General features: G+C 44.8%; 1 protein-coding gene across 1 annotated transcript in view; it reads right to left on the minus strand.

Moving 5' to 3' along the window:
• The window catches only part of TBL3 (transducin beta like 3), a 47,643-nt gene extending 34,739 nt beyond the window's left edge, over positions 1–12,904 (minus strand). The window contains exons 1-11 of the mRNA XM_087728548.1: positions 12,797–12,904; positions 10,109–10,160; positions 9,914–10,009; positions 9,288–9,335; positions 8,684–8,825; positions 8,417–8,501; positions 7,329–7,499; positions 4,530–4,605; positions 3,718–3,814; positions 2,959–3,167; positions 2,113–2,254 (exon numbers count right to left, since the gene is read on the minus strand). Of these exons, the coding sequence (XP_087584674.1) occupies positions 2,113–2,254; positions 2,959–3,167; positions 3,718–3,814; positions 4,530–4,605; positions 7,329–7,499; positions 8,417–8,501; positions 8,684–8,825; positions 9,288–9,335; positions 9,914–10,009; positions 10,109–10,160; positions 12,797–12,834 (1,156 nt within the window). The 5' untranslated portion in view covers positions 12,835–12,904. The remainder of the gene's footprint in view (positions 1–2,112; positions 2,255–2,958; positions 3,168–3,717; positions 3,815–4,529; positions 4,606–7,328; positions 7,500–8,416; positions 8,502–8,683; positions 8,826–9,287; positions 9,336–9,913; positions 10,010–10,108; positions 10,161–12,796) is intronic.
• Positions 12,905–13,929: the final 1,025 nt, after the last annotated feature.

The raw sequence follows: 13,929 nt of genomic DNA on the forward strand, positions 1-13,929 counted from the left end.
GAAAACACAGCTTTTGAGCAATCATTTCATATTGGTATTCAGCAAATGTTCAGATAATTGTTGTAATTGGACTAACAACTTCCTGGTCCTAGTTATTTGTTAAGTTTTCAAGAAGTCATGGGATGCTTGTAAATTCTTCTTCACTAACCCTGGAGATATTTGGCAGCAAACATAGTAGTTTCTGAAATGGAAACAAATCCGAAAAAGTGTGTGTGTGGGGGGGTGTAATTTAGCATATGGCATCTACAGAGGTCATTGATATATAAGACTTAACACAACAGTAATATACAACACATAATACATACAAACAGAAATATATTTAAATAAAGCATTGGTGTATGTATGTATGTATGTATGTATGTATGTATGTATGTATGTATGTATGTATGTATGTATGTATACGGTCCTAAGGTTTTACATCTCAGGACATGGTACAAATCATCTGGTCCTCAGCAGTTCTTTAAAACAGGTGAATTCAGCCTCAGATGAAGAACAACACAGGGCATCATTTATTTGACAAAAAGAAAGTGGAGAAGCCCTGTGTGGAAAACTTAAATCCACCCTGACTACTTCCATATGTATGAGGAGGCTACGTAGCAGCAGGGGCTGCTAATCTGGGGCCCTTGATCAACTGAGCATCAGCAATTGGGACAACCTCTACAAAAGCCAAACTTTTAGGCGCTTGCTGGTCTTCAGCATTGAGTTGTGTGTTCACACAATGCCAAAGAGGGAAGACATCAGAAAAGGTTTCCAGAGAAGCAATTGGTGCTGCCCATCAATCTGGGAAGGGTTATAAAGACCATTTCCAGATAATTTAAAGTCCATCGTTCTCCAGAGAGGAAGATTATTCACCAAGGGAAAACATTCAAGGCAATGCCAGTCTTCCAGGAGTGGATGTCCCAGCAACCCCAAAGTCAGACCATCCAACGCTCAGAGAAATTGCAAAAACCCCAAGAACTACATCTTGGATTCTACAGGCCTCTGTTAGCAAGTTAAATGTTAAAGTCCACAACAGTACAATTACAAAAAGTCTGAATAAGTATGGTTTGTTTGGAAGGGACACCAGAAAGAAAGCTTCCTCTCTTGAAAAAGAACATGACAGCATGGCTTCAGTTTGCAGAGCTACATCTGAACAAATCACGACTCCTGGAACACTCTCCTTTGGACAGATGAGGCCTTTGGCCACAATGCACAGGATCATTTGTGTTGAAAGCCAAACACACACAAGGAGCACAAACATCTCATACCAACTGCCAAGCACGGTAGCTGAAGAGACACGATTTAGGCTTGTTTTGCAGCCACAGGACCCGGGGCATCTTGTAGGCATTGAATTAATCATGAACCTCTTTGCATACTGAAATGTTCTAGAATCAAGTGTGAGGCCAAAGCCTGGGAGATGCTGGGTGCATAAACAAAGGCCTACAAATCTCAATGAATTGAAGCAAAGGAAAGAGGGGGCCAAAATGCCTCCACAGTGATCTGAGAGACTGATAAAAACAAGTTATTGTTGCTAAAGATGGTTCTACAAGCTATTGAATCATAAGGTGCACTTTGTTCTTCACACATGGCTTCTCCATTTTGGCTTTTTTGGGGGGGGGGTAAAATAAATGATGACATAGTGTGATATATCATGTTAATCTGAGATTGTATTTAAACTATCTCAGATCAAGTAGGGATGAATTCTGGTGTTGGAGAAGACTCCTGATACCACAGATAGCCAAGAAAATGAATAAATGGATCTTAGAACAAATCAGAGTTCTCATTTGAGAATCTGTCCATGTTGTATTTGGACACATTATGTGTAGCTCCCAATGTGGGAGTTGCATTGGCTGCCAATTTGTTTCTGGGTGCAATTCGGGGTGCTGGTTGTCACCTCATGCCTACATGGTACGAGACCAGGTTGCCCCCCCCCCACCGCTTATGTCTACCTGACCCACCAGAGTGGGGAAGCAGGAATGTTGCAATCCCGTCTCTTAAGGACGTACATCTTGCGGGACCAGGAAAGTTAAGAACAGAGCTGATTTCTTTCTCCATCCACCAAAACATAGAGCGGCCCACTCATCGCACTGCAAAGGTCAAAGATGGAAACTGCCAGTGTTTCCCATCACTCACCTGAATGGCCTGGCAGAATCTGACAGTTTGAAGATGACAACTCAAATACTTTTAGCTGGGGACTATTGGTCGCCACAACTAAATGTGAGTCCTTTGGACCCAGGAACCGGACATCCAACACTTCTCCATTATAACCTGAAAACTAGGTGAGAAATTAAGAAACAGTGTTTTTTAAAAATTTAAAAAAGTAAACATTTCCCACAACCATCAGTTCTTGCAAGGAATTGTATTTGATTTTGAGCAATGATGAAATTTGAAGATTTCAAATTAACTAAACATTTCTGTTATGCTCATGTCTTACAAGTTTTGCTGAGTTCACAGAATGTCATCCATCCATACCTGTGATTCTTCTTGTACTCTGGCAATGCTGTAGACTGGCACCAAGCTGATTAACAGGATTCCCACTGATTTCAGCAGTCCTAAGCTTGGCCAGCCTGCCTAGGCCAGAACAGAGCTTTCGTACCCTCTTCCAAAGGGGACAAGACTTTCTCCTCTGGTTTCTTTTCTTCCTACATTCAGGTTTTTTGCAGTTGACAGATTCTTTGGTTCTTATTTCTTATTTAATTACTTATTTATTCAATTTATTTGCTACTCATGTCTTTAATAAGGTGACACCCTGTTTCTATTTAGCTGTGGGGTCCTATGTATGCAATCTGGGAGATGGGGGTTTGAACATCATAGTATCTGCAGATGCCACACCCCATTGTTATGTTCATAAAACCATTTGGTGATAACATAGTGGCCCACATAAAAATACTTCTAAAGGCCAATAGATAGTTGCATGCCTTTCCCCTCCACCATGTTGTCTGTTGCTTTGCTTCCTTGGAAAGTGATAAAATTGGGTACCTGTTTCTTGAGCTCAAGCGTCTGTGCATCATACAAGCAGATATTGCGGTCAACATTCACAGACACCAATTCACTTTTGATTGGCACTAGACTGCAATGAATGAGGCTGTGTTGTCCAATCATGTCCACTTTAGGCTCTGCTGGCAGGTGAGGCAGGGACTGGCTATGTACGCAGGTAGCTGTGGATGCATCCCACACCCGGAGGACCCCTAAAGTACAGCACACAAATCGCCTGTCATCCAATAACTCCGAGAGTTGGCAAAATTGGAAGCCCAGACACCTCCCTACTCCCAGAGAATGGTGCACATTTAAATAAACCCAAAATGACTGTGAAGGAGGCCTGCAGGGGGCTGGATTTGGAGACGTTGAGGGTCTTATAATTCTGAGTTTAAGGGTCCCATTTTGTCCCTTAAAAATCATCTCTTTTTCTTGGGTTTCAAAATTTGTGAGAGGTGGAATGGCTGCCTTGAATCTCTTAAAGCTTTTCCCAAAGCCCTTCATTTCTTGCACCCCCTCCAAATAACAAAATATTGCCAGAAATTGCACGTCCCCCTATCCTGAAAATGGATCATTGGGGATCTACTTCAGACCAATGCCTGCCCATCCCCATCCAGCCATCCTTCGATGGAATACCTACCACCACCACCACCACCACCACCCCGCATGCAAGCGCTCAGCTTTAGTCTTCATAGGCAGCTGAGACAGAAGGCTCATCCCCCACTACTTGAATGAGGAGCCCATCATAAAAGCTTGACTCACCTTTGCTACCGGCAGTGAGAAAGTGAGTGCTGGATTTAGTCACACCCAAGTTCGATAAATCCAGTTCTTGTGGTAATAAGACTACAGATTCAATGGTCTAAGATGGAAGAAGAAGCCAACGTGAGGAACAGTGATCAGCAAGGATATCAGAGAGCATATATTGCTAACGGAGTGCGCTGAAGTTCACAAAAGTTGAACACATTACTATTGTCAAAGTTTGCCTGGGAACCTATGTAGACTGGGAACAAATAATCTATTTAGATACTGAATAAGGCCCTTTGGGTGGGACTGAGGAGAAGGAAGGGGTATATCCATCAGAGCTCAGCCACTGATCTATGGTCCCACAAATAAGAGCTCCCAGTGGGTGCCAGAACTCTCCTCTGCTCAACCTTTCCAGGAAGAAAGTGGGATAGAGGACTTCCAGAAGGGATGAAGCCAGGAAACTCAAGTGTATTGATTTCTTCATTTAAAATGTAGCAGATCAGCCTCTGGGTCCCTGAAGAAGCTGAGGCAGCATTGTAGCAGAGGTTAGCAGTCAGTGGGCAAATTCTGGCCTGTGCTGTTTTTCTAGAGAAAGGAGAGACTATGAGATGCCCACTGGTACTCCAGGCACCTTGTGGAAGTTGGAAATGTAGACAAAAAAGGACCTGCTTAGCGGATTCACAAAAAAAGCTACAACATTTTGGATTCTGAGCCTTTTAAAGATTAATATGCAATTGAGATCAAGGGTTTTTCTTTTGGGACTGATGGACAAACAGTTTCTATGGAAGCTCAATATAATTGATTCAGGCAAAAATTAGAAGGTACTTCACCTCATAGACAGGGATGGTGCTTTTGACCTTTTTGGCTTTCAGATCCCATACGGTGCAAATCTTATCACGGCCAGAACTGCAATGAAAACACAGACTGTAAACTCGACACACCTGAATGAACACAACACCTTCTGTCTAAGCAAGAAACCATATTATGGTTTGCAGAATACATTGGTACAGACTATTCTGAGATAAGAGCTGGCTTTTCGCAAGTGCTGAGCCATAAGTAATCAATCTAGTCCATGAGTTGTGCAAAACCACCCACAAGATCATTACCATACATTTGCAAGTAGGAAACTGGATGCAGTTAATAAATTTAAGAGCAAAATAGTGTCTATGCTGCATTTTGAAAGTCTCACTGAGCATGTAGAACTACCACAATGTCCATACTGTATTACACGACAAGACACTCAAGAGGGATTGAGGGATCGATCAGGCACCTTATATTGCTGCCTAAGCATAACTCAAAATTGAAATCCTTTATGTGTTCTATTCCTGTAAAAGCATGCAATTTTATTTTGTTTTAATTCCATTTGCTGTATATTTGCTTTTGCTCAATTTTAGCAGAGGCTGCATTTCACTTTCTCCTGCCTTCGAAGACAGCATTTCCTGTGCGAAACCATTTAACTGATTTTGTATCACAGCATATTACCTAGACCCTGATGGTGAAAGGGGAATAACCAGCCAACAAGAAATGTTACAAGCCATTGCAAAAATGAGAAGTACATTCCTATGCAAGGCTGCTTGAATGCCAAAAGGCAACCAAACCAATGTTCCCTCTAATTTTTTTTCAGTGTGAGCGGAAAAGTATAGTGTTTGAGCGGCACAGTTTCATGCCTGAGCACCTAAGAGAGCCACAGTTTGAACTGCTGTCACGTCTGCTGGACATTTGCGCAACATACCAAGCGTCAAGCGCCGATTGCTAGCGAGGTTTCAGCCTGATGAATGCCAGGCATGAAAAGTGCCACTCAAAGACTATACTTTTCCGCTCACCCTGAAAAAAAAAAAGGCTCTCTGCTCAGCTTTTAGATTGTTAGACTGGCTAGAGAGAGACATGGCACCAACAGGGTCCTGGCCTGGGTCCTGGCATTTTGCAGGCAACCTGTCCTCTCACATTCCTTTGGAATGCAACCCATCACATGTGAATTAGATTTTGCCAATTATCCTATTAAAAGATAACGCTATTATTCTAAAATACGACTAACTCGATATTAAAAACTGTAAATATGTAATGCTGATAAATAATAGCAGTAATTGTTATTTAGTATGATTAAAATCAGTATTGATATATCAATATAATATCTATCGAAATTGACAATATACACTAAAATAACAATACAAATATATAATGTGGAATATAAATGTAATAAATATAATATATAAATGCAACATAAATGTAATAAAATAATTTATCATGAAACTCTCCCCCTTTAAAGTAGTAAGATCAATTAAATAGTCTAGCAAGTTTGGACAATATGCTATATGTTATGTTACTTAAGAATATATATACCTCAGAATCAGATACAACATCCACATCATTTCCAACTGAGTCAATAAAATCATATGCCATGCCAAAACTATTTTAAATAAAGATATGAAATTAATCAAGTATTGCATTTATTTTTCAAAATGAATGTACATTTTTTTTATTATTTAAGTTTTGTACCCTATATTTTCTAACTAACGTTAACTTTAAAAAGACGTTACATCAGACTACAATACAAGTAATTAAATGAAGACTAAAATAAGTGTTTTGGCATATTGAGCTTTTTATATTTCTTTCTTATATTGCTTCCTTAGTTGAGAACTTGCTCCTCAGCTTACTTACGCATTAACTGTTTGTTGCTTTTATGGTTTATTCATTCACTGCTCCATCTTCAGTTTTTTTCACAGGGGGCAGGGCTTCCTCCCTCCCTCCCTCCCTCCCTTCCTTCCCTCCCTCCCTCCACTCCTTTGGCCACCAATTTTGATCCAATTCTCTCTCTCTCTCTCTCACACACATACACACACACACGTTCTTTGTGGGGGGGTTAATTACTCCGCCTCACTGCGCAAAGTCGGCTCAGCATGTGTTCGGCCCCCACTTACGCCGAATCAAATCCGCGGCCGGCGGGACCAGGGGGTTGCATTTCAAAGCCGCCAGTCCTCTTGCTTCTTCTCTTTCACCGGCAAAGCTCCCGCTGGCGCCTCCGCCCATGGCAGTGGTGCCACTCCCTCCACGCGGAGCCCGAGCTGGCTCCCGCGTTATCCCTCCCCCTTCCTCCTCTGCCGTGCTTTTGAGGCCGCGGGAGCTAGTAGGAAAGCGGCGGAGGTGGAGGTGGCGGCAGGGGTAACCCAGAGCCCAGCTGAGGTGAGTCAGCTGGGCTCTGGGTTACCCCTGCCGTCGCCTCCACCTCCACCGCTTTCCTACTAGCTCCCGCGGCCTCAAAAGCACGGCAGAGGAGGAAGGGGGAGGGATAACGCGGGAGCCAGCTCAGGGGCGCCGCGTGGAGGGAGAGGCACCACTGCCATGGGCCGGGAAGCCAGCGGGAGCTTTGCTGATGAAGGAGAAGAAGCAAGAGGACTGGCGGCTCATCAAAACAAGACTGGGGAGGTCCTTTGCGGGAGGCCAGTTCTAGCCGCCTGCAAAGGACTTCCCCACGTTTGCTTTGGTAGAAATCTCTGCGTGGCAGTTAGAAACTTCTGCGCGGGGATTTCTTTCCATGTGCGTGGCCGTGCACGCGCGCACCTTAGAGGGAACAGTGAACCAAACTGACCCTTTTCAAGAAAGGGGGCAAGGCAGTCTGCCAGGAATCTCACCTGATGAGGGTCTCATTGTCTGGGCAGAATGAAAGTGAGGTGACTAAGCTGTAGTGGTTGTCCAGCTGGCTGACACATTGGCTGGACTTCAGGTCCCAAAGCCGGATGCTATTGTCCATAGAGGAGGAGAACAGCTGAGGCTGAGAGATGTCCGGGTGGAACTTGACAAGGCTGGCAAAGAGACAAACCAGAAAAGTTCTTTCTCTTCAAGGGTAGCAAACACAACTCTTTCTCCTAGTCACTTGCACAAGGTCTAAAATGGTTTCCCATGTGGAAAAGAGCCAGCTGGCTTAGTGGTTAAGGTGCCAGACTAGAAACTGGGTTACTATGAGTTTTATTCCTCCCTTGGGATGGGAACGGAATGGATGACTTTGAGCCGGTCACTTTCTCAGCCCAACCCATCACGCATGTTGTGGGCAAAATAGGAGGGAGAGACGAAGAAGAATTAAGTACATCACCTTGAGCTGTAAAAATTAAAGGCAGAATATCAAATAAATAAATGGAAAAACAGAGATTTGGCTATACAATGCTTTACATTCAAGACATTCTATCTTGTATTTAAGCTGCCCTCATGGAAGTGGCTGGGGAGGAGCAGGAGGGCTACTCTGTGAATGGAGCTAGGTTTTCAGAAGTAAGAAAGATGTGAAGCTAAGATGAATTGTCTCCCCTCACTCATTCCACTTGAGAGTTAACCAAAATGTACATCTTTGCTTTCCTCTCAGCTTCCTTTTCTTCACAACACACTCACTAAGTTCCCAAAAGAAACCTGATTTCCTGTATGAAGAAACACCCAGAGCAATGACAGCATCACCCTGCATAGCAGAATTGATTTACATTCACTCTTGAAATGATTTTCACACGAGAGGAAAGACAGCAGAAGGCATCAGGGGTATCTGTGTCTGTAAATGCGTTTGTAAAATTTGTGTCTGCAAATGCATTTATAAAATAATGAAAACAGCAGGAGTGTCATTACATTTACTGCAAGTAGCCAGGTGACACAGATAAATAAAAAAGAATTTCCATCCATTTATTAAGCATTTCTAAATTCTTCAGACTAAACTTCCCCACTGCAAAGAGGGAATCCTTACTGAACAACTCCAGAAGAGCCTTTCAGGTTGTGTGTGCAGTACTGCCGGGGAATGTCCCAGATCTTGATGGTGCTATCACAGCCACCTGGAAGGAGCAAGGAAGAGAAGTGGCAAAGAAGTCAGACCAGTCCTGAGCAGCCTCCGAGGTTTAGCTGCAAAGAAAGCAAGGACTCAGGAGCTGAGCCTCCCCCAGAGATCCCCTCCTCCCTGCCAGAAAGGCAGGGGACTTGCTCTGATTGCAGTTGTCTGCTCAACCTCAGGCCATACCTGTGGCTAATAAAGTGGAAGAGGGGTCAAAGGTCATACTGGCCACAGGAGCTGTATGGACAGCCTTCCATGTCCGTGTGCACTTATTTCCCAGCCAGTCCCATTGCTTCAGCAGAAGTGCTTGGCTTCCTGTTACCAAAATCTAATGCAACAGAAGAAAAATACGGTACATTTTCATTTCTCAAATGAAATTTTAAATGAGTTTCAGCTTTGTTAATAATAAAAAAACAAAATCAACCCCTTCATGCTACAAAAAACATATTCTTGATAACAGCTGAAGCAATTCAAGTGACATATACAAAATATCAACTGATGAGATGCTTAATTTATTTTCATTTTTTCCTCAGTATGAAGTTTTTGTCTAAACATATTTTTAAATAATAGTGTGATTTTATATTTTTAAACATTGGAAGAAGCATGTGTAAATCAGGAAGAGCCCAGCCTGTTGTCCCTTGGGGTATATGGAATGTGAAATCCTTCCAGTGTGGCTGTCGCAATATCCCCTGGAAGCAAGCTGGCTTTGCACGATGCGTGCATTAGTATTATGGGACCTGCTTCCTGCCCCAGTGCTAGAAGAATCCCCAGCAGCCCTGCGGTCCTCTACCTCATCATCATCGCTGAGGGCAAATACCGTAATCTCGGTTTCATCATCCTGAAACAAAGAGAGGAAGGACAACTATCAGATGATTTATTTGCATCATTCTTCTAATTAAACAGTAACTGTGCCTTCAAGTATTATGTCTATTAAGCTAATTGATAATGGATAACAATTCATAAATTATTGTTGATTTGTTTTATATTTATGCTTGTGCTACCTACAGTGAATATTTCTTCAATCAGAATATATAAATGTAAATATTTTTGATAATTATGTAGCGTAAATTATTCTAGTAACTCAGTAATCTACTTAAGCCATTTATACCTCAACACCACTTTCCTTTCCCCCTTTTGATGATCCCATTCCAGTGTCACATTTGTTTACCTGGACTGTTCAATTGTCTAACTGCATAATAGTAAGATTTTCTCAGCAATTACAACTTCCAATACTGTGCTATCATTTCCAGAATATAAACAGAATGGTGAAGCTGGGAAAAAAGATACTCCCATAAAGCGACCTTTTGAATTCATGACAAAAGAAAGGTTTGGAGGCTCAACTGCATTGTTAGTGTCTACATCATATACATCTTCACAGGACAGGTGCTTTTTGGGGGAGTGGGCATGTCTTAGTACCTGTTCAATACTGTGTATGATATCTCCTGTTTCAATGTCCACTATATTGACCTTGCTCCCACAAGCACAAAACATATAATCCCCAGCTTGAGTAACCTAGGTCAAAAACAGAGAGCATAGTAGGTTTTTCAGCAAATGATGGTCATACATATTAAATGCAAGTCATAGTAAAGGTAAATTTCTGTTGACTATTACCTGAATGGGTCCTCCTGTGTAGAAAGACTCAATTTTCCTGAACACAGCATAACTGAAAGATTATCAGAGACACACCAACAATGAAAAAAAGTGAGATTTTACTGTATCATGTGAACAATTAGAGCAGAGTTACCATGAAGCAGAAACCAAGTAGCAGTGAAAGTTTATTCTTTTAATTTGATTGATAAAGCTCAAATGCAAAGAATCATACTACCTACCTACCTACCCCTGCTATCTTGACCCATTCCAGTCCGGCTTCAGCCCTGGCTACAGCACAGAAACCGCTTTGGTCGCATTGACCAATGACCTCTGGAGAGCCAGGGACGGAGGCTTTGCCTCCATCCTGGTCCTCCTTGACCTCTCAGCAGCTTTCGATACCATCGACCATGGTATCCTTCTGCGACGACTGCGGGAGGTGGGGGTGGGAGGCACTGTTTTGCAGTGGTTCTCCTCTTACCTCTCGGACAGGTCGCAGTCGGTGTTAGTTGGAGGGCAGAGATCGACCCCTAGGCCCCTAACATATGGGGTGCCGCAGGGTTCGGTCTTGTCCCCCCTACTTTTCAACATCTACATGAAACCGCTGGGCGAGATCATTCGGCGGCACGGGATAAAATACCACCAGTATGCGGACGATACTCAGTTGTATCTGTCCGCCCCATGCCAACTCAATGAAGCGGTGGACGTGATGAACCAGGGACTTGAAGCTGTTAGGGACTGGATGAGGGCTAACAAACTTGTGCTCAACCCAGATAAGACCAAGTGGCTGTTGTGTTTCCCTCCCACCAATTCGGCAAGTATTCCATCTCTCAGGCTGGGGGGTCAAACACTACACCCCTCAGACAGAGTCCGCAACTTGGGAGTCCTCTTGGATCCACAGCTGACCTTCGAACACCATTTGTCAGCTGTGACCAGGGGGGCATTTGCCCAGGTTCGCCTGGTGCACCAGTTGCGCCCCTACCTGAACCGGGAGGCTCTCACAACAGTCACTCGTGCCCTTGTGACCTCTAGGCTGGAGTACTGCAATGTGCTCTACATGGAGTTGCCCTTGAAGAGTATTCGGCGACTTCAGCTAGTTCAGAATGCGGCCGCGCGAGCGATTGTGGGTGCACCTCGCTTCACCCACATAACACCTATCCTCCGCGAGCTGCACTGGCTACCTGTCGATCTCCGGATACGCTTCAAGGTGCTACTTGTCACCCATAAAGCCCTTCATGGTAGTGGATCTGGGTACTTGAGAGACCGCCTACTGCCAATTACCTCCACGCGACCTATTAGATCTCATCGATTAGGCCTCCTCCGAGTTCCATCTGCCGGTCAATGCCGACTGGCAACCACACGGAGGAGAGCCTTCTCGGTGGCAGCTCCGACCCTATGGAACGATCTCCCCGTGGAGATTCGTACCCTCACCACCCTCCAGACCTTCCGCACAGCCCTCAGAATCTGGCTATCCCGTCAGGCCTGGGGCTAAGACTGTAACCCGCCCGAATGGTATGAATGTTGTGTTTTAAGTATGTATTGTCTTATATGTTAAAAGTTTGTCTCCCCGCCCCCCTTTTGGGTTGTGAGCCGCCCTGAGTCCCCCCAGGGAAAAGGGCGGCATATAAATAAACTTCTACAATCTACATCAATGCAGCCCACCCTGCACTTTTCTTCCCCACGTGTGATCTTACCCTCATCAGTGGGATGTGTGGGATTGCCTTTGCCACCTATTCCTGAAAAATGGCTAAAAACCATGAGATTGTAGCAGCATTCAGCTGCTTTATGCTGAAGTGATAAAGCCAAGAGGGTAAGTTTATGACTGCTTTTTTTTAACCAGCAAAATGGCTGAAATTTGTTAAATTACTACTCCCAATGGCAACAAAAACAGACTAAAGCTTTCACAAGTCCAGAGGGACATGGGTCTAAAACATAGGTGTTCATGCGCATACTCCCTACGATCCTCTCCACTTCCTCAGGAGCAACAGGGTCAAACCCTTCCCAGGTAATAGGGCAAGAACCTGCCCCAGGGGCCTCCACCAGACCAGCAACCCCGCGGACATCTAACTGGAAATGAAGTTGAGCGATTTTGTCTTCCAGAAAATCCTCAAATTCCTCAGCGTTCCCCTTCAAGTGGACCTCAGTCTCCTCCTTCCACAGGAGGAGACGGTTCACCTTAAAGGGAGTCGCTGGTCGATTATCTGCAGTCGCAAGAAGCCAGCCGGTTCCTCCTTTAACAGGCCAGGAAGGAGGGAGCCTTCGAAGAGGCTGAGCTACTACAAACGAAGTTCTCCGAGCCAGGACGATCGAACTCTTCTTGTCCACATTGCAGAGCGCTCTGCCCCTTGCTCCTCCGGGAGGCCTCGCTTTCTCCTGCTACTCGCTACAGTCCTGGGACCGCCCAGAGGCCTCCCATCCAGGCATTAAGCAACCCCGACTCTGCCTGGATTTCCGAGCTGCGCCGGAGCAGTCACCGGTCGGCCTGGGCTCCTTTCTCATTGGCTCTTTCGCAAGCCGGTTCTGGCGAGAAAAACCCTCTGCGTATGCTCAGAAACACGGTCCAACTAAGCACAGCGTGTCCCCAAGCCGGGGGCCAGCCACCGGCCCCAAACTGCAACGCGGTCGCTATGGCGACGGCGCACTCCCCCCCCCGTCGACAACAGTCGCGGCTCCCGTGTCCCCCCCCCTCCCCCAGCGCCTCCCTTTCCTTACTTGCTTTTCAAGTTCGCCGAAGAGCTCGAGACCGCCATCCTCGAGCCCCGGCTCGGTCGCTCCACGGTTCCACTCCCCTCGCCTGGACACCCGGACGACCTCACGTGCTTCCGGGAAAAATGCGTTTACTTCCGGCGCGTTGCCGTGGCGCAAGCAAGCATAGACGGATGAAAACGTGGAGAGGAGCGAACCGAGGCTCGAAAGCGCAGCTTCCTGGTCCCTCTCGCAATTCGCCCTTCGCGGAGGCGCGACTTCCCCAACACCGCCGGGAGGAGCAGGGCCCTTGTCATTCGGAGAACCAATTCCTGGCGCACTCACGACTCTTCCGTTCATTTTTTTCTTGCCCATAGTTTATGAGTTCCTATTGCTTCTTCCAGGGTTTGACTTGTGTAAGGTGACCAGATTTTCAGATTGGTAAAGAGGGACACCTTTGACCGCGGGGTGGGTGGGGGGGTGGTTGATTAAAAATTTTATACAGAGCAACAAAAATTTTCATACAACGCGAAAATAGTATTGTAATATTTTTTTATTTCAGCATAACTACAATTTACAAATATAAATTGTAACTGTTGCCAAACATCAAAATCATGAGGATGCTGCAACGGTCGCTAAGTGTGAAAATGGTCGCTAAGTGTGAAAATGGTCGCTAAGTGTGAAAAATGGTCATCAGCAATGTTCCCTCTAATTTTTTTTCAGTGTGAGCGGGAAAGTATAGTGTTTGAGCGGCACAGTTTCATGCCTGAGCACCTAAGAGAGCAACAGTTTGAACTGCTGTCACGTCTGCTGGACATTTGTGCAACATTCCAAGTGTTGCGAGCGAGGTTTCAGCCTGATGAATGCCAGGCATGAAAAGTGCCACTCAAACACTATACTTTTCCGCTCACCCTGAAAAAAAAAAGACTTCTGCTCAGCTTTTACATTGTTAGACTGGCTAGAGAGAGACATGGCACCAACAGGTCCTGGGTCCTGGCATTTTGCAGGCAACCTGTCCTCTCACATTCCTTTGGAATGCAACCCATCACATGTGAATTAGATTTTGCCAATTATCCTATTAAAAGATAATCCTATTATTCTAAAATACGACTAACTCAATATTAAAAACTGTAAATATGTAATGCTGATAAATAATAGCA

This window comes from Thamnophis sirtalis, unplaced genomic scaffold (assembly GCF_051295495.1).
Source record: "Thamnophis sirtalis isolate CommonGarterSnake01/CBP01778 unplaced genomic scaffold, rThaSir2_p1.2 scaffold_14, whole genome shotgun sequence".
Lineage (NCBI taxonomy): Eukaryota > Metazoa > Chordata > Lepidosauria > Squamata > Natricidae > Thamnophis > Thamnophis sirtalis.